At 36.3% G+C, this 18,533-nt stretch overlaps 2 protein-coding genes across 3 annotated transcripts; one reads left to right on the top strand and one right to left on the bottom strand.

The window, feature by feature from the left end:
• The first annotated feature begins 215 nt into the window (after positions 1-215).
• LOC145616335 (DExH-box ATP-dependent RNA helicase DExH11-like) lies at positions 216-17,270 on the top strand. Of its 2 annotated transcripts, none has more exons than XM_081671039.1 (24): positions 216-685; positions 1,469-1,723; positions 1,914-2,174; positions 2,376-2,444; positions 2,659-2,737; positions 3,443-3,609; positions 3,713-3,820; positions 4,544-4,645; positions 4,821-5,021; positions 5,404-5,514; positions 6,953-7,020; positions 7,172-7,556; positions 7,743-7,898; positions 7,985-8,095; positions 8,587-8,640; positions 11,116-11,373; positions 11,923-12,032; positions 13,405-13,558; positions 14,165-14,630; positions 15,072-15,286; positions 15,369-15,607; positions 15,990-16,116; positions 16,231-16,456; positions 17,138-17,270. In XM_081671039.1, the coding sequence occupies exons 1-23, from the start codon at positions 551-553 to the stop codon at positions 16,441-16,443; spliced, it is 4,044 nt and encodes a 1,347-aa protein (XP_081527165.1). In that variant the 5' UTR covers positions 216-550; the 3' UTR covers positions 16,444-16,456; positions 17,138-17,270. The 2 variants fall into 2 exon arrangements, with proteins under 2 accessions (XP_081527165.1, XP_081527164.1); XM_081671038.1 differs by having other exon boundaries at positions 3,431-3,609.
• LOC145616336 (uncharacterized) lies at positions 16,845-18,248 on the bottom strand. Its single transcript, XM_081671040.1, has 4 exons — positions 17,870-18,248; positions 17,665-17,760; positions 17,152-17,289; positions 16,845-17,061 (listed from the first exon to the last, which is right to left on the bottom strand). The coding sequence occupies exons 1-4, from the start codon at positions 18,092-18,094 to the stop codon at positions 17,020-17,022; spliced, it is 501 nt and encodes a 166-aa protein (XP_081527166.1). The 5' UTR covers positions 18,095-18,248; the 3' UTR covers positions 16,845-17,019.
• Between the last annotated feature and the right edge of the window lie 285 nt (positions 18,249-18,533).

Raw genomic sequence — 18,533 nt, 5'->3', positions numbered from 1 at the left:
TATTTGACAAGTAACAAGTTATGGGCAACAAAGGAAGGCATAGAAAGAGAGGCATCTATAAAAGAGTTTATAGAAAGCCTGAAAGTTCTCTCGAATTGTATTTGAGTAAGTGCATTTAGAGCTCAAAATTACCTTAATCCATTACTTTTAACTTCCCAAATACTTAATCCGTTTTGATTTCTAGCCTAAGTTAACAAATGCCCTTGTACGAATTAATATTTTCATTGATACTCTTGAATTTTCTCCATTAACGTTCTCCATTGTTTCTTCTTTATTTTCTCCATTAATGTCGTTGTCCAAGCGGTTAACCGTGTTATCTTCTTTTATACCTGAAATTACAAAATTATCCATATTAAAATTCTTGAAGTGGCGTTTTTAGATAATCGGATTTATATCTTGTACTCCGTATTTTCTCCCATTGTATAATTACTCCACAGTTAGAGAAATAGAGAGCCCGCCAAACCCCATAAACCAAAATAAGTCATTAGAGCAACAGCAAAACACTAAAACAGAGAAAGTAAAAGAAGAAGAAGAAGAAAGAGTGTGATGCATGGATAGAGTACCAATAGCAAACGATTTGTCATTTCGGGTCGGGCTCACGGGTCACAGCGGCCATCTTTCCATCGAACCTCTTCCTCCGGTTCAATCCCACAATCCTCTCCACGACCTTCCTCAATTCATTCTTGTCGGTATTCTTTTTCCGATTTTTTTGTATTGGAATTTCGTTATAATTGAAGCAATCAAGGTCATGAATTTGTTTGCTGATTTTTGCAATTCTAGAAATACTGTAATTTTGATTGAGTTGCAGAAAGTTTAGGGTTTTATAATTGATTATGCTATGCAAAAGTGTTTATATTTATTTATTTATTTGGTAATTTTAGTGATTTTGTTAGTGTTTTGATGATTAGGGTTTTAGCGGGCAACTGAAGTTTTTGGTAAATGTGATAGTGTGATACTAATTGCTTTCTAGTTTAGCTTTGTTCATTGTGCTCTAAACTGAGATGTAATTATAAGTATTTGAACTTGATCAGTTTGAATTTTGTAATTACCATACTTGAACGAGATGTACAACAAGGGGAACAGTTTGTCGAGAATTTACTCTCGATGTAAATAATTGAACACTAGAACTATATAGTTCCGGGTCATAACACATAACTAATATACTGTATTATGTTTTCGTGGGTTGGACAAGTTTTGTTTCGATTTCTGTATATTGGTGATCTAGAAAGAAATCCAATCAATGACAATCGAACATTCTTGATGTTCTTTCTCATCCATTGAAATTTTAAAGCCATTAGTTTTCCTATTTTGACAAATCGGGGATTTTTTTTTTTTTTTTTTTGATAGTTTATATTTTTCTTCATGCTCCAACACCAACAATCCATTTCTCAGGATGCTGTAGGCTGACATATGCTGCCAAAATCAAAACATTCATCTTGGTAATTAATTATAACTTTATCAATTTCAGCCGCCTGCATTTCCTGAGGAAACAACAGAATCTATTAAGGCATATATAGAGGAAAAGTATTTAGTACCAAGATTGGATCCTGATGAGTTTTCCCCTGAAAAAGCTGGAAGAGACTGGGATTTTGACTGGTTCAGCAAGGCCAAAATACCTGTGGAACCATCATTACCTCGGACAGCTGTGTTTCCCGAATGGGAGCTGCCATTTAGGCGCCGTAAAGGACAAGAACAAGGAATTTGGGAGCCTCAGTCCATACAGGTGTGTCCTCTAACTTGCGTATTTTGTATCTTTGGTGTCAATTACGCATTTCTTACAGGATGTGAATCTAGCTAGATATAGTAGAGGCTAAGTATTATGCTACAGATATGAACCACATCACTATGATGTTACAAGTTTACAACTGTGTTGTTTGTGACATAGTCTTTATGTTTGGTCTAATTTACTCTAGGTGGAGATTTCAGAATTAACCGCAGGGATAGAGGACTCTAGTGCTTTGCCACGAATTACAGGGCCAGCAAAGGACTTTGTGAGGGGGAGCCTTCACAGTCGCCCTTTTCATCCAGGTGGGTTAGATGGATCTCAGTCTTTGCCCAGGGTTGTTCCTGAGGGTTCATTGAATGGTGACTGGATTCGCGAGGTTCTTGAGGGTGGTCCTGCAGAAAAAATTCCTCCAAGCTTTAAGCAAGGATTGGATTCCGGTGATCTTAAGGTAAGTTGAATTGCACTGTGTTTGAAAAAATAAAATATACTTATGTACGGGATGATATTAAGAATTATGCTTATCTATTTGAGGGTAATCCAGTGTTTTTTTTTTGTTTTTTTGGGTGTGTCTGTGTGTAATAAGTATTTATGATGTGGAGATGATTATATCTTACTGATTCCAAGACCTGTTTTGATTTATTAACTTTAGGCATATCCTTCTTCATGGAGTGTGAATGAGTGCCACGCTTCTCCAAAGGTTGTATCAGATGAGAAGCAGGTTAGTTGATGTTCAACATGCTGTCTTTGAAATTAATAGTAGCTGGATTGCATCACTTTATTTATGAATATTTGGATGAGAGTTTTCAAGTTCTGGTGATTTGTTTGTTTAGTTGGCTTTCTTTTTTACTGTTTTTTTTCCCTGCAATTGGGGTAGGTCTTTGCAAGCTTATCAGTTAAAGTGGCTAAATCCTCATTGCCCTTTCTATTTGTAGAGTAAACTGTCACTGCAATTTGATGATATGTTCAAGAGAGCGTGGGAAGATGATTTTGCTGAAAAAGATGAGTCTGATGGTATATATGCTCTCTTTCCACCCCTTTTCACTCCACTGCATGTAGGGTTCTTGATATGGCTAAATTCAAGTGCCTGTCCTCAATTAAAGTTGCTGATATTCTCATCTTCTCATCTTAGACAAAGATATATTATGGGGAACAGCTGAAAAGCAAATTATGTGAACAACAAATGAAACAAACCTATGAAAAGGATAACTCATTTTGTATACAGAGATTTCAAGTAATGGCGTATCAGTTGTGAGTACCATTGCATGTACATTGGGAGATGAAGAGGCATATATAATTAGAAATGTCATACACTTCACTTTAAGTATCTTTTTTGTGTACTCCCTCTGTTCTTTTTTGTTCTACTCACATGTCTTTGTAGGTCGTTCTTTTATGTTCTACTCACTTTGCTTTATTCTATTATGGCATACCCCTTACCATCTTAACCTTTCAATCCCATAAAGATTATCCACTTGCCAGATTATTTACTAGCTGCAGCGTTAGCCTTTATAGAGGAACTGTTGTAACAATATTGTATGGTAGAGCTTCAATATTAGTGAAAATGCTTCAAAATACAGCTGTTTAGTGTTGTTGCACCGGTCTATTATTATCACTGTTTTTTTTTTTTTTTTTTTTTTTCCTGTCCACACTTTTAGTCAGTCTGGTGTATTTACTATACTTGTATTAACATCATTACTTTCTTGTAAGGTATTGAATCAGAAGCAGAGTCTAATGAATCAGAGATACAAGTCAATAAAACTGAACATGAAGGTGATGTTCCAGATGTTGAATTATTGGAATTAGATCAAATTTTGTCTGTGGACTCTGCTGTGTTGGATATAAAGGCAGATGTGAAAAATGAAGAAGGTGACAATCAGGGTAAAGAGGTAAACTTTTGCCCATCCTTCACCAACCTGTTAATTTGAAAGCTGTACCCACATTGCAGATCGTTATTTATTTATGCTTCTTTAATGAGCTTGCTATCTGCAGTCCTGGGCTATCCGTGAAAGCAACAATGGTATCGCAGATCGTTTTCATGAACTTGTTCCTGATTTGGCTCTCGAGTTCCCGTTCGAATTAGATAGATTCCAGAAGGAGGTATTGCATCTAAACTTGGGTAGCCCTTATTTTTTTCCATAACTTAACTTATTTTACTGGAATAAGGTGAGTTGAACAAAGCCTACTTTTGAGACTGGTGTTTAGGAAGTCTGTTTCTCTGCTAATACTCTAATAGCATTCCTAATGGAGTTGCAGGAAACATTGTACATCTTTAGCTCTTAATATGCTTTGGATCAATGATTTTCTTTTATTTTGTAAGCCACCCAAAATATAAAATAATATATAAATTAATTAAAATCGGTAATTTGTGGCAAACCCAATTATAATGTCTTCTTCAAGTTGTCTGTTTCACACCCTGGATACTGTGTGCTGTGTCTAAGATTAACCTTCCTATCAATATATGCAACCTAACCCCACAATTTAACCATTCAAATACATAGTATCGTTCTGCTAGGTTTGGATACACACTTGTTTATCCCTTTGCACTATCAACTTTGTTGTCCTAAGTTCCCTAGCTAACTCCAATCCTCTAGTGACAGCCATAAGGCTGATTTAAAAATTTCATATCTAACTCCTCTTGCCAATCCTGGAGTTCCTTTCACCCAACATCAAATTATCAATCTGGTGGAGGGGCTCTCCATCTAATGTATGCTTTTGATTACATGTGATGTTGGGGGTTACCTACTTCTTCTATATAGTCTGTCCACATTGATGATATCCCCAGAATCACTTGTCTTTGATCTCTTCCCTACTTTATTACAGGCTATCTACTATCTTGAACGAGGGGAATCTGTTTTTGTGGCAGCTCATACATCTGCTGGAAAGACAGTTGTTGCTGAATATGCATTTGCATTGGCATCAAAGGTATGGAATAGTATTTCCTACCTAAATGACTTGTACTCCTCTTCTTTGTATTGGATGAAAGAAACCCCTTTTCTGATATGCCCTCTGTATGATGTTTAGTTCTGACATGCCCTCTGTATTATATGCCCTTTGTTTCACATTTCATGTTTCTACACTGATTAAGTTATGTGTGCAGCATTGCACTAGAGCAGTGTACACAGCTCCAATCAAGACAATCAGCAATCAGAAATACAGAGATTTCACTGGAAAATTTGATGTTGGCCTTCTCACTGGTGATATCAGCTTGAGGCCAGAGGCGTCCTGCCTCATCATGACTACTGAAATATTGAGGTCAATGTTGTATAGAGGTGCTGATATTATCCGTGACATTGAGTGGGTAAGAGGGTAGCTTCTTGTAGCACTGTGCATGATGGTCTTCCTCAGTTTTACTAAAATGGCAACACTTGCTACTATAGGAAGTTTCAATAAATTTGCAACACTTCCTTTTTTTTTGGTAACTTTTAGGACTTAGTGTTCTACTTTGCTCATATTTGACCCTATTTCTCTTACCTCTCCTCTCTTATCTTCCTTAAAATAAATATTTTTGCAGTTCATATACTTTTTGTATAATCACATTGGTTGTTTCGCCTCTCTCCTTTTGCCTAAAATAATGTGCCATGTGCAAGTGCAAGTGCTGCCATTTTAGTGAAACGGAAGAAGTATATATTTTACTTGCACTATGTTCTTATGTTTCTTCACATTGATGGTGAATGCTATAGGTTATATTTGATGAAGTGCATTATGTCAATGATGCTGAAAGAGGTGTTGTCTGGGAAGAAGTTATAATAATGCTTCCCCGTCACATTAATTTTGTTCTCCTCTCTGCCACAGTAAGTATTATACTTGTATTACAAGATCCTTGTAGCAGCAGTTATTATGAGTCGAGGACTGGTTAAGAAGACATATTAACATAGTTTTAAAAGGATCTTTTTTAATTACAGTGTTGAATGTGCTACTTGTGGCTTGCAACTTGATCATAGAGTTGCTGCTTTTCTTCTGCTGTATTAATGTTTAGCGTATATGATTTTTGCAATGATAGAGAAGTGATTGCAAACTTTCATTTGGCTTCTAAGCTTGCTATAAGTTGGAGAGTAATATCTATACCCTGCTATTGGATCTTATGGAATAGGTAGGCTCCTATGTATCATAGGTTGGAACCTGTCAGAAGTCTCCGTATGTGTTACATAGAATAATGTATATTGTTGTGGATGATTGGTTGTAGTTGATACCGCCACATAGAGCACATAGTTAACACTATATATCTGCTTTTGATTTCGAAACTGTGTGTCTCTTTGCATTGAGAATCATATCTTTTGGTGGCCTTGATTAGAAGATTCTGATAAATTTTGTTATGTGATGCCCCCTGAACTATTTAATCATGGCTTCATTTGTTTCAATTGACAAATTTAATGTGAAGAATATATATAATTTTTGCTAACTTAATATATGTTAGGAAATGTTTTTGATGATACAAGCCATGACATCAATAGACTCGTGGACTAAAGAAGAGAGTATCAGTTCTAGACCAAGTAGGAGCAGAAGAGGCCCATATTACAAAAATGATTCGCTTCCCCCTTCTAGAATCTTGATTTTGGAAAAAATAATTCTAACATTGTTGGCTGTGACTGCGAATACTATAAGTTGTGGGCTTAATGATGTTGGTGGCAATAAATTCTATAGAGAGGTGGACTGTTGAGAAAGAAAATTGAATGAGATATGGCGGCAGGAATAATAAATTGTTGTCATTTCTTCCTATTTTTCTTTTCCCATTTTTGACCATATTAATCTGTTGGCTGTAATGTCAATATGACATATGTTAGCCGTAGTCTAATACTCTAAAGCCCTAAAAGCAGTGAGCATATTTAATTATTTGTGGCAAGACTGGCAACTACTTTGTTTGTGCCGTTTGAGCCATCTGCTTTTTAAGCTGTGAAGCAGTTGTTATCTCTGCTGAAGACTTTCAAAGTATCCTCTTTACAAGAGTAGATTGGTTAAGGGTTGGGTAAAATCCTTGAACTTTTAGAGCTCTGACCCTACAATGTGATTTGATCCATGTTGGTGGTTTTTTCAATGTTAAGAATTAAGAATGATTGCATGAATTAAATTGACTTTTGCTTTTCCGGTGATCAGAATCTAATTTGATACTTTTCTAATATTATTTTATAAGTAGAAGTTAAACTTAGCTGAGTATTGGAGAATGCAAATATGAATTGTTATTCCTCCAGCACCTCTAGAATTTTGATGTATGTTGCAAGCTTTATCTTGTAGGTTCCAAATACAATAGAATTTGCCGATTGGATTGGCAGAACAAAGCAAAAGATCATCCGTGTTACTGGGTGAGTTGCGACTTTATGATAATTGTGGTGCATTAGTGTAAAAAATATCATATTATTGGTATTTGTTCTTAATAGGTGTTCTTAGAAATGTAATAATACTTTTTGCTTGTATGCCAATTTTAGTTTCCTTAACATAAGTTTTGGATATCAGGACCACTAAGAGACCAGTCCCATTAGAGCACTGCCTGTTTTACTCTGGAGAACTTTACAGAATTTGTGAGAACGAAAAAATGTTAGAACAGGGCCTGAAAGCTGCTAAAGATGCATACAAGAAAAAGAATTCCAATGCAGCCAGAAGTGGCCCTACAATGCATTCGGGATCTGCAGCTGGTTCTGGTGCGGCTAATGCTCAGAATCGTGAAAATTCTTATCGTGGGAAACAAAAGCATTCTGGGTCTCGTAATTCTGGGAACTTCAATGGGGCGGGCTCAGGGAACTTTACAAGTGGAAGCCAGCCCAACTTGGGCTTGAGAAGACCAGATGCTTCTTTGTGGTTACAACTTGTGAACAAGCTCTTAAAAAAATCACTTTTACCGGTAAGTGGTATCTATACTGATTAGAATATTTTAATGATACTTGAGTCCTGTACAGACATGCTCCTGTAGGGTCCAGAGAATTAATCAGTCTGATATGTTGCCAAGACAAGTTAATTTTTGTCAGATTTATGTTTGTATTTTCTTTGATGTTAATTTCATGATCTTTTTTTTTTTTTTGGGTTTTAGGTAATCATATTTTGCTTTTCAAAGAACCGTTGTGATCGATCAGCTGATAGTATGATGAGTATAGATCTTACCAGTAGTTTGGAAAAGAGTGAAATTCGTGTTTTCTGTGACAAAGCATTTTCGCGGCTGAAGGGTTCTGACCGAAATTTACCTCAGGTTGTTAGCTTTTCTCATGTCATCCTCATTAGTCATTATGGGTCAGATATAGTCTAAGAATTTATATATGTTTTACATGTTCACAGATTCTCCGAGTTCAAAGTCTGCTTCGTAGGGGTATTGGTGTCCATCATGCTGGGCTTCTCCCTATCGTGAAAGAAGTTATCGAAATGCTATTCTGCCGTGGTGTAATTAAGGTAGGTGCATTTGATGTGTCTAGTATTTTCTCAATTGGATGGTTATAAGCATTCCTCGTATTATGCTGTCTCTTAAAAGCTGATGGGAAATAAGTGGCAGTGCCTAGTTGATTTTACCTGTTTCCAGAACTTAGTTTGGTAGAAATAACTGCAACAGGGAGTTTGAGGGCTTGAGAGTCAATTATAAAACTTATGGCTTGGAAATTGGCTTTGTAAATTGAAGTTAAAAAATTTTGTGGTGATCTTTCCTTTGTGCACCTTTTGTCCTTCTGATGTATTCTATATTTTGGTGCTGAAAGTGTTTTTTTGTTCACAATATGCTCCATGCCACCAATATGATTTATTTTTTTAAGGTGATAAATTATACGGCTGAACTCTCATTCCAATTCTTCAACCTTACAATTTATTGTATGTACTATTGTTACTAAACGTGACAAAGATATTTAGCAGGGACCGATATTGACAAACGTTTATATCCATCTTTTCTATAGGTTCTATTTTCAACGGAGACATTTGCTATGGGTGTCAATGCTCCTGCCAGAACGGTATGTGTTTTTGTTGAACTTCTTGGCATTATTAACCTACATGATGGAATGTGCTCTTTACTTCAGACTTTTGGTTTCCTTCTTCAATCTTATATTATGATCTACTGGTTTCTATCTTTTCCCACAGGACCCCTTTGCCAAAAAGGATCTTAATTACATTTTTCAGTGGCAAGGGATGTTTAGTTAGCCATTCATAAGAACTTGACCTTTCACCATCAATTTTTTCTCTTCTCCTCCTGTTCTTATTTATCTCCTCTTTACTCTTATCTTTTGCTTCCTTTTGTGATGGGAGCCGGGGGATCATTTTAAGGGGAGGACTGAGTTTATTTTTAATTTTAAGGTTGCTACTCGTTGGGGTTGTTTGGCTAGCTAAAGGATTATCTCCTCACTGTTGGATGTTTAGCTTTAGGTAACTCTTGGTTTTGAATTGAACCTTTGTTTATAACACGCAGTTTTTTCTGGGTAAGTATAAAAGGAAGAATCTTCAAAAGAGGTTCAACATTGAGCCTTCTTCTAAAGGAGCTAGAAAGGACCTTTGTGATGATATTCTTTTGATGTAAAGAGAAAACCTTTGTAATGTGCACTGATTTTGCAAATAAAACTGTTACTTTGTTGGTCTTTTGAAAGAAGTGGAAATATTTGCTTGCTGAAAAGAAAGAATCAGACATCATGGAATTAAATCAAGATAATTTTCCATTTACACTATTGTCAAGGCCATCATGCTAATGATTTTAAGTTCTTTGATAAGCTTTGTTGTAATGTGTTTTAAAATCACACCGAATATTGATTGCATTAAATTACTGTATAATTTGCTAGATACTGTTTTTAAATCTGTTATGTTTGGTGGCACAATTCACTACAAATGTTCAGAACCTCTAATTTCTTTTTTTTAAAAAAAGGGTACTAAGTATGTTTTAAGTATAATTTGAAAGCATGTTCCAGTAATTCTCAGATTAAGTTGATGGAGTGCATTTTTTTATATTTTTTTGGTGCTTGTCTGTTTCCACTGATGGTTGTCAAATGTGACATATGTACTTGAGCAATGCAGCTCATTTTTGGTGGGGCTTGAAAAAAAATGTGAGGCATTTGTTATCACACCAAAGTTTCTGAAAACCTAATTTCTTAGCTTGGATGATTTCTTCTCTAAAAGCTCCAGCTTCTGCAGTGAGGATTGACCATCTTTGTATAGCTCCCTTTCTTCTGTATTTCTTGCACAGATATATTTGGCTGCTCCTTCATGTCTAATGATTCTAATTTTAAATTTATATCCTATTAAAGTTTGGGCATTACTTAATCATGACCCAGTTAAATTCAACTCTATGACCTTATCAGAAGCTTTTGACTAGCTTGTGCTATTTAGTCTACAATTTTATCTCTTAGATACAGAAAGAAAGTCCACGTTATCATCTTCTTGGTTCCATGAATTAGCAACAGACAGCTTGGATAATAAATTACCTTAGAGAAACTCCAATGGTTGGCTAATCTATCTTATAGCTTGCCATGTCACATCTGTTTTTCAATCTACACTAATTCTAGCTAACTTTTGCTCCAATGGTTAAGCCAGTTGTCAGTTAATTTTGTAAAAAAAAAGGTTAAATTTTTTTTTTAATCTGATTAATATTTACCAATCTATTACCCCCACAAAGAAAATTTGCTTGCCAAAGCTAATTAACAAGATGTGCGACAATGGTGTAGCTGTTAACTAGACATTTTTAGTATTTGCGAGCAAGTCCCTTTTCCCAATCATTGGAGGCTTGGAGCTGTGCAGAAATGAATTAAACTGGGTCAAGATTAAGTGATACCCAAACTATATTGAAAAAAAGGCTTTATTCTTTATTATTTGTATTCAAAACTATATTTCTTTTGGAACGGATGCTTAGAGCACGTGAAAATATTGATGAGTTGAAGTTTGGTCACTTTGTGGAATCCAAATAGGCTATATTCAGCCGTATCTACTTCTCCTGAAAGCATTTTTGACTGCATTAATTACTTGAAGGGTCTGTATGTGGATATTCCTGCAAGTTGGGACCTTTTCCACTTTTTAACTGCAAAGCCTTGAGCTGACAATGTTGCTAAATTACCAATGAGCCATCTATCCAAACTGTTTCCCAGATTTCTCATATCTAGAAATAGCCTCTTGTATTACCTCACGGTAGCAAGGGTAAGGATGCATTCACTTGATTAATTTATTGGCCAAGTTTTTAGCCTTGTGTTGCTGCATTACTTATTTGTCTTATGGTGATTATACTTTATACTCTGTGAAGAGGAGGCGGGTGCAATTTTGTGACTTTATGCATGAGTTTTTAGTCCATGTTCCTTCTCATGCTTTTGTTTCTTGTGCACCTTCATATCTACCAAATCTAAATATATAGATTGTTTTACCAATCTGTCAGTTGGTAAATACAATTTCTAACTTTTTACATTTCTTTGCTTTGAATTAGATTTATGAGTCCTTTGCTACATTGTTTATTGCAGGTTGTTTTTGATACTTTAAGAAAGTTTGATGGTAAGGAATACAGGCAGATAATTCCAGGGGAATATACACAGATGGCTGGTCGTGCTGGCAGAAGAGGGCTTGATAAGTTTGGAACAGTTATAATAATGTGCCGTGATGAGATTCTAGAAGAACGAGATCTGAGACATGTTATTGTTGGACATCCCACCAAACTCGAATCTCAATTCCGACTAACTTATATTATGATCTTGCAATTACTTCGTGTTGAAGAATTGAAGGTAAGCTGTGTTAAATGTAATTTATGGAACAATTCAAGATCTAAAATCATCTGTGTGGGATTTAACTTTCTTAGTTGGCAAAATACATATTAACAATAAATTATTTTGTACAATCTACCAATAGGAGAAAGTATTATCTTACACATTTCTTTAATCATGTTGGTGAGTCTAAAATTTTGATTTTAGGAGGTCTGTTTTGATTTATTCATGAACTAATTATCTGCTAGGCGATTTCACTAAAATCTAAAGCATCCAATATCACATATTCACATGTATGTTGTTACGTGCAATAGAAGTTTACCAGTGTCGATTGTAAACATTGTCAGTTAAACAATTCTATAAGAAAGATCCATACTTCCAATTCTTTGCATAAAACTTTCACTGATCTTTGATATGGCTGATGAAGGATTATTCTTGGGATATAAATTGAATAAGGTTTATTTTGTTAGCTCTTAGCACTAAACATAATAAATTTCGAATAAGTTCACTGTCGTATTATGTCCTCTTTTGGTGCTGTGAGTTCATATCATCTGTACCTTATTATTGCAGATAGAAGACATGTTAAAGCGGAGCTTTGCTGAATTTCATACTCAAAAGAAGCTTCCTGAAAAGCAACAACTTCTGATGTTAAAGCTTTCACATCCCGCAAAAGCAATAGAGTATGTTCCTTCTCTGCCTAAGAAGCTTACAATTCTTGAAAATCGGATTGTACAAGTGTGCATTGCCTGAAATAGTCAATATTTTGCCCAGTCTGGAGGTACTGAATCTCAAATGTTGAAGGCCTCTGGTTGGATACGGCAGATTATATTCATATTGATGGCTAGACCAGTAGACCATCTATTCAGAAGTTTTTGTCACTTTCTATTTCGCAGGCATATAATAATAGTTTTGTGAACCTGCTCATGCTTGGAAACTGCAAGGTAGCCCTAGGTTCCTATGCTCTGCTAGGAACTGACATGGCTTACAGCACCAACAATGGCAGAAAATAAGAAGAAAATGATGATTATATTAATAAGATGAGAATAACAGTTAATCAAATGATAATTCCATATGGAGAGGTGGATTCTCTCCTAAGTATGAGCTTTCGAGAGGCTCACTCTCACCCAATGACAAACCACACAATATTCAACATGTTCTCTTTCCTCTTAATGAGACCTATGTATAGAAAATCCCTCCTAACAAACCTCTAGCTTATTCCCCAAGTTACTACTAATAGAATATGACTAACATACCCTTTCCCTAAGTATTGATTCCTTGCATGCTCCAAATGGCTTAAAGAACCTTTTACTCACTTAAGTGTCATGGAGTAGGCTGTGGCTTTCTTGTCCAGGTATCATAAATGAAGAAATCAAGTTGAGGGAAAGAAAAGTAGAGTTGTAAGTAGTTAAATTATTTAGGGCACATGCTACAGTGAGTTTGTATGGTTTAGGCTTCAACTTGAATTAATGAGTTTATGTGGAAAGAAAACTAAGTGAAATTGGAAGCTTGATGTTTTACTCAACAGGTTTGGGAGACCATGCTATCTGCAATCCTTTACTCTCTTATTTTGGTTTGCTCATTAGCAGTTACGATAATTTTTTAGAATTCTTTTTTAACCTACTCCCTATATTTGTGTGCTTTCTACTTTTAATAAGCCTTTCTGTGAAGGAACTTCAATTAATCTCACAGTATTAAAAGTCTTGGGAGGCTGGACATTTTCCTTGTTTGGTCCTGTAGTAATCCCATGTATGGTGCAACTATGATATTTTTCTATTTTCCTATGGAGTATGTAGTTATTGAATGACGAGTTTATTTGCATTTGGTTATCAACAATTCAACATGATCCTGATTTAAAATTAAGTTGGAAGCTTGGTGTTAGTATATGGACAAGAAAAGGGGCTATTCTATCTGTAATTGTTGTAGCATGATGTGGTTAGAAATCATAATGAATGGAGATTAACATTTCGCCTCTCTCTCCCTCCTGCTCCCGAGATCTCTTGGCATACAGTTTCCTGAAGCAGGAGATTTTGACTAATGGTTGGTTTTTTTTAGATGCATAAAGGGTGAACCATCTATCGAGGATTATTATAAGATGTATACAGAGGCTGAGGGTTATTTGAACCAGATAACAGAGGGCGTCATGCAGTCTCATACTGCACAGCAATTCCTTGTACCTGGAAGAGTGGTAGTTGTTAAGTCTCAAACGGTGAGTTAATTTTGAGAAAACACAGGTTCCATCACTTCATCTTACTTTTCTTGTAGCTAGTGAAGATATTATGTCTATGTAATTGCTCATCTGTCTTCTTCATTTGATACTTTTGGAATATGTGAGCTCTTTTTAATCTTTTTTTATGTCCACTTCGAATTAGTGTCTAGTGGGCTACAATTGTTTCTTTCGCTCTAGCTTCAATGTTTTTAACTTACAAAATATGCGGATAATAATGAAACATGTGTCTTTTATAGTTTTGAGCAATTAGAGGCTTATTGTATGGTGGATAAAGTAGTTGGATGCTATAGTATTATCTCGTCTTTGGCCTCCTCTTACATACTGTTTCCCCTTTTGGGTAAAGTCATACGGGTAATGTGCCCTTAGTAAAGCTCTGACATTTACCTGCCAAGATGTTTGGTGAATGAGCCGGGGATACTGATGGCATTCCAAGTATAAATTTAAGCAAGTAGACCTGTCTCAATATCCATGATGTTTCTGGCAGCTGAATGTTTAAAGTGCAATGCAATTTTCTTGAAATCTATCATCCTTTACTTATGTTGTTGCATTATTAGTGATTTTGTCTTCGTTGTCCTTGATTTACAGTCTCAGGACCATTTACTTGGGGTGGTGGTAAAAGCACCGTCAGCCAGCTTGAAGAAGTACATTATTTTAGTTTTGAAACCTGATTTACCTCCAACAATGCAATCCCCTACTGGCAGTGGTGCGGTCCTTGACATAGGGAGTAACAAATCTGGAGAAGGTTTCTTATTGTTGCCCAAGGGAAAACGTGCTTTAGATGATGAATACTGTTCTTCTGTCACTGCACGCAAGGGTACTGGTGTAATCAACATAAAATTGCCTTACCAGGGGGTGGCTGCTGGTGTGAATTATGAGGTCAGAGAAGTGGACAATAAAGAGTTCCTTTGCATCTGCAATTGCAAAATAAAAATTGACCAAGTTCGGCTTCTTGAAGATGTTAGCACTGCTGCCTATTCAAAAACTGTTCAGCAGCTTTCTGAAAAGAAACCCAATGGGAGTAAATATCCTCCAGCATTGGATCCTAAGAAGGGTATGTCTGACTGTCTTCCTACTTTCTGTATAGATAAATGAGTATGTAAGATAATATGCATTTTCCTGATGATGATTTTAAAATCAAAGATAGAGAGAGAGAGAGAGAGGAGGGGGGGGGGGGGGGGGGGGGGGGGGGGGGGGGGGCAGTGTTTGAAAAGGCATGCCTAGGCGCAAGGCATTAGGGATCATGTGTCTTTTTTGATCTAGGCAAGGATATTTTGATTAGGCGCACCAAGGCACGGCTTAAGGCGCATTGAGGCGCACCACCTGATTTTATCATGTTTATTATATGCGCCTCACTTCAAAGAGGCGCGCCTTGGGTGTAGGAACTCTGAAACGCCTTGGTGCGCCTTGAGCCTTTTTATACACTAGGGGAGAGAAAGAAACGAAGAGCAATGCATTCATGAACCTCATGCTTATTACTCTAATTATGATTCAGATCTGAAGCTGAAAGATATGGAACTTGTTGAAGCTTACCACAAATGGGACAAGCTATTGCAGAACATGACTGAGAACAAGTGCCATGGATGTATAAAGTTGGATGAACATATGAAGTTAGTTAAAGAGATTTTCAAGTACAGAGAAGAAGTCAATGAGTTGACGTTTCAAATGTCTGACAAAGCACTTCAACAGATGCCTGACTTTCACGGACGGGTATGGCTGGTTAATTGTGATTTGTTTTGCTTTGTTGCAAATAAGTCAACTGATCATTATATTCCTCTTCTCTTTTGTACAGATAAGTGTTCTTAAGGAAATTGGCTGTATAGATGATGACCTTGTAGTTCAGATCAAAGGACGTGTTGCTTGTGAAATGAATTCCGGAGAGGAGCTTATATGCACTGAGTGTTTGTTTGAGAACCAGTTAGAGAATCTGGAACCAGAAGAAGCAGTTGCTGTAATGTCTGCATTTGTTTTTCAGCAGAAGAATACTTCTGAGCCTTCTCTTACTCCCAAGCTATCTGCTGCAGTACAGAGGTTAGCACCTACTTTGCTCATTTAATCTGTACTCTTGAATTCTTCCATGCTGTATCTATTAGATTTCTGTGTATGTCAAGGTGGTCTCAGGTAGATGGCAAGATTTCTAGGATTTGACATGATTGGGGCTCGCTAGTCAAAGGGGGGGATAGAGAAATGTGTGTGTCGTAAAGAGCATGCCATGGAACCGAAAAAGCTGCCCAAGCTGTTATCGCTAGCTGGGGGTGGGAGGACTTGCAAGAGACTAGGTTTTAGGCCTTTTAGCTAGCTTTAGAAGTTTCATGATCTCACCTAGGGTTACACAGCGTACACTTGATTTTCTTGTATCTTCTGAGATTCTAGTTTGTATTTAGTTTGTTTTCTAAATTAAATCTTCTTGCAGATTATACGATACAGCCATCAGACTGGGCCAGTTACAGGCAAGCTTTCAACTCCCAGTTGACCCTGAGGAGTATGCTCGGGAAAATCTTAAGTTTGGTCTTGTTGAAGTGGTTTATGAATGGGCAAAGGTAAATAATTTTCGACACTCGTATCTCATGAAATCCTTACATGAGAATTGATTACTTAATGCTTCATTCCATGGATCCTTTGGAAGCTAAACTTTTGAAGCATCTTTGTGGCAGGGCACAGAATTTGCTGATATTTGTGAGCTAACAGATGTTCCTGAAGGCTTGATAGTGAGAACAATTGTTCGACTTGATGAAACATGTCGAGAATTCAGAAATGCTGCAGCTATTATGGGAAACTCTGCTCTGTACAAGAAAATGGAAGCTGCTTCAAATGCCATCAAGCGTGATATCGTTTTTGCAGCTAGCTTGTACATCACAGGAATCTGACTGCGTGTTAATGGTATTTTCAACTGACATCCCCAGTGTGACTAGTTGTATGTCAATGAATTTTAAGAAAGAGGATCAAGGAGATTACTAAAAGATTAGACCTTGTATGTTAGTTGTAATGAATGAACATCACTGGAGATCTATATAAATTTAAAAAATAAATAAATATATATATAAAATCATTTTTTTTAACAAATTCAGGATCTTTTACTGCAAAATAAGGATTGTTAGAGATTTGTTATATGTTCCTTTGTCTGGAATTAGTTGTTATGTTGTTTTAACCCTTGGAAATTCCTGGACGGAGGGAATAGTTGACCGAATGAATCAGGCAGAGTCAGGGACCCAGGGGTACTACTGCTGTTTGTTATGCTCGTAGTGAAAATGATTCTTAACAAGATAAGTGAAGGTAATGCACCAACAGAATATTCTGTTGTGCCTTGAACTGAAAACTGTTAATATGCAACTGGTAGATAACACAAGTGTCCAGGTAAATAATCTTATTATTGAATACATAGGTAGTTTGAATCATACTAGAACTCTACTTAATAACTCCCACAAGCAGCAAGAGACAGCAGCTTAGTTGTCGCTCCTTTTTGGCTTATCAGAAGCAAGAGTAACCTGTATCAGTTGCAACTTTTTCAGTTTAAAATCTGGATATATTACTGAACGTAACAAAGGTAGTGTTTTGGTCCAGGTTTCCAAGGTTACCTGATCATCTGCAGACGGTATCCAGTCATTAGTTGCTGGATTTCCCTGGGAAGAAGCGTGATGGGTGAGGTCGAGATCAGGAGCAATGTAGTAAGATTTCTCATTGTCATTCTCCATCTTGATGAATCCTTTTCCTGTCTGTAATACATACAGTATATTCATCAGTTGATTATACTACTCGTAAGATTTACCCAACTAACAAAATTTTCCAATTCCAAATTCAATCTAATATCGTCCTAACATAGATCCATCTGTTATTTATGTTTATCAAACATAATTTTGTCCCACAGATAAATTACATGGATTTCAGAAACATTTAAGTTTCAGTATTATTGTACAGACGTTCTGAATACTACTTTCCTAATTCACAACTACTTCGTTAGTACTCGTAAGTTAATAAGGCTTCATAGGTTTCTTGTGCAAGCTCATAATGAACATGACATAATGGAAAATCATTGCGCGATTTTACGAATTTTCAATAGCAATGAACAAATGAACTCCACACTCACATACCGTATGATGTTGCTTATCCACACAATTCAGATCCTTGTAATACTCTGTCTCAACAAACTCCTCACTTGCTTGGCTTTCAATCTTGTACTCTTTTTTCTGCAACAATTTGAAGGAAAAAAAAAAAAAAAGTTAGAAAGATGAACATATTTTGTGTGTATTTTTGTTCATTACTACTTCATGATATAAGATCAAATTTGAGGAGCACCTCTTGATCATTTTCGAGGCGTTGAAACTCAACATATTCAGGGATCGCGGAGGAATCGTTGTTGTTAACATCGACATAACTGGTGGAATGCTCGCTACGCTGTGGCTTAGTGTGACGCTTAGGAGCTAAGCCATCAAAATACTCCTTGGTTTCTTCCTCTATTTTCGCTTGTTCCTCTTTGCTCAAGTGTGTGTCACTCCTATTTGGCATCCTTGAAGACTCCATTTCTCTTTTTTTTTTTTTTTTTCTTATTGCAATCAAGATTTTTTGATCTTATGATATGGATCGAGCAAAGTTGTCATAGGATAAGGTTTTAGTACTCTTAGAAATGAAGATATTTTGTAAGTTAGTTGGGTTTTGATATTCATTGATTGTAATTATTTCGAAGGGTGTACTAGTGTAAGATATTTGAACGAGTGGCTAAATTTGTCCATTGTTATTTGTTAGGTTGGGTAGGGAACTTGTTCTTCATATTCGTCACAATCATTGGCCCCATACCTTGTAGACTCGTTTCTTACTTGCATGGTTGCACCTCAAAATGGGGGGTACTTTAGTCATTCTGTGTTTGCTATTTAAAGGCATTTATGGGATGCCTTGAGTAAGCTTATATATCTCCTCCGTTTTAATATAGTTGTACTCGTATCATATTGCTATTCACACACCT

This window comes from Chenopodium album, chromosome 26 (genome assembly GCF_948465745.1).
Source record: "Chenopodium album chromosome 26, dcCheAlbu1.1, whole genome shotgun sequence".
Lineage (NCBI taxonomy): Eukaryota > Viridiplantae > Streptophyta > Magnoliopsida > Caryophyllales > Amaranthaceae > Chenopodium > Chenopodium album.
The sequence above is the reverse complement of the archived record's forward strand: the minus strand, read 5'-3'. Positions and strand labels throughout refer to the sequence as shown.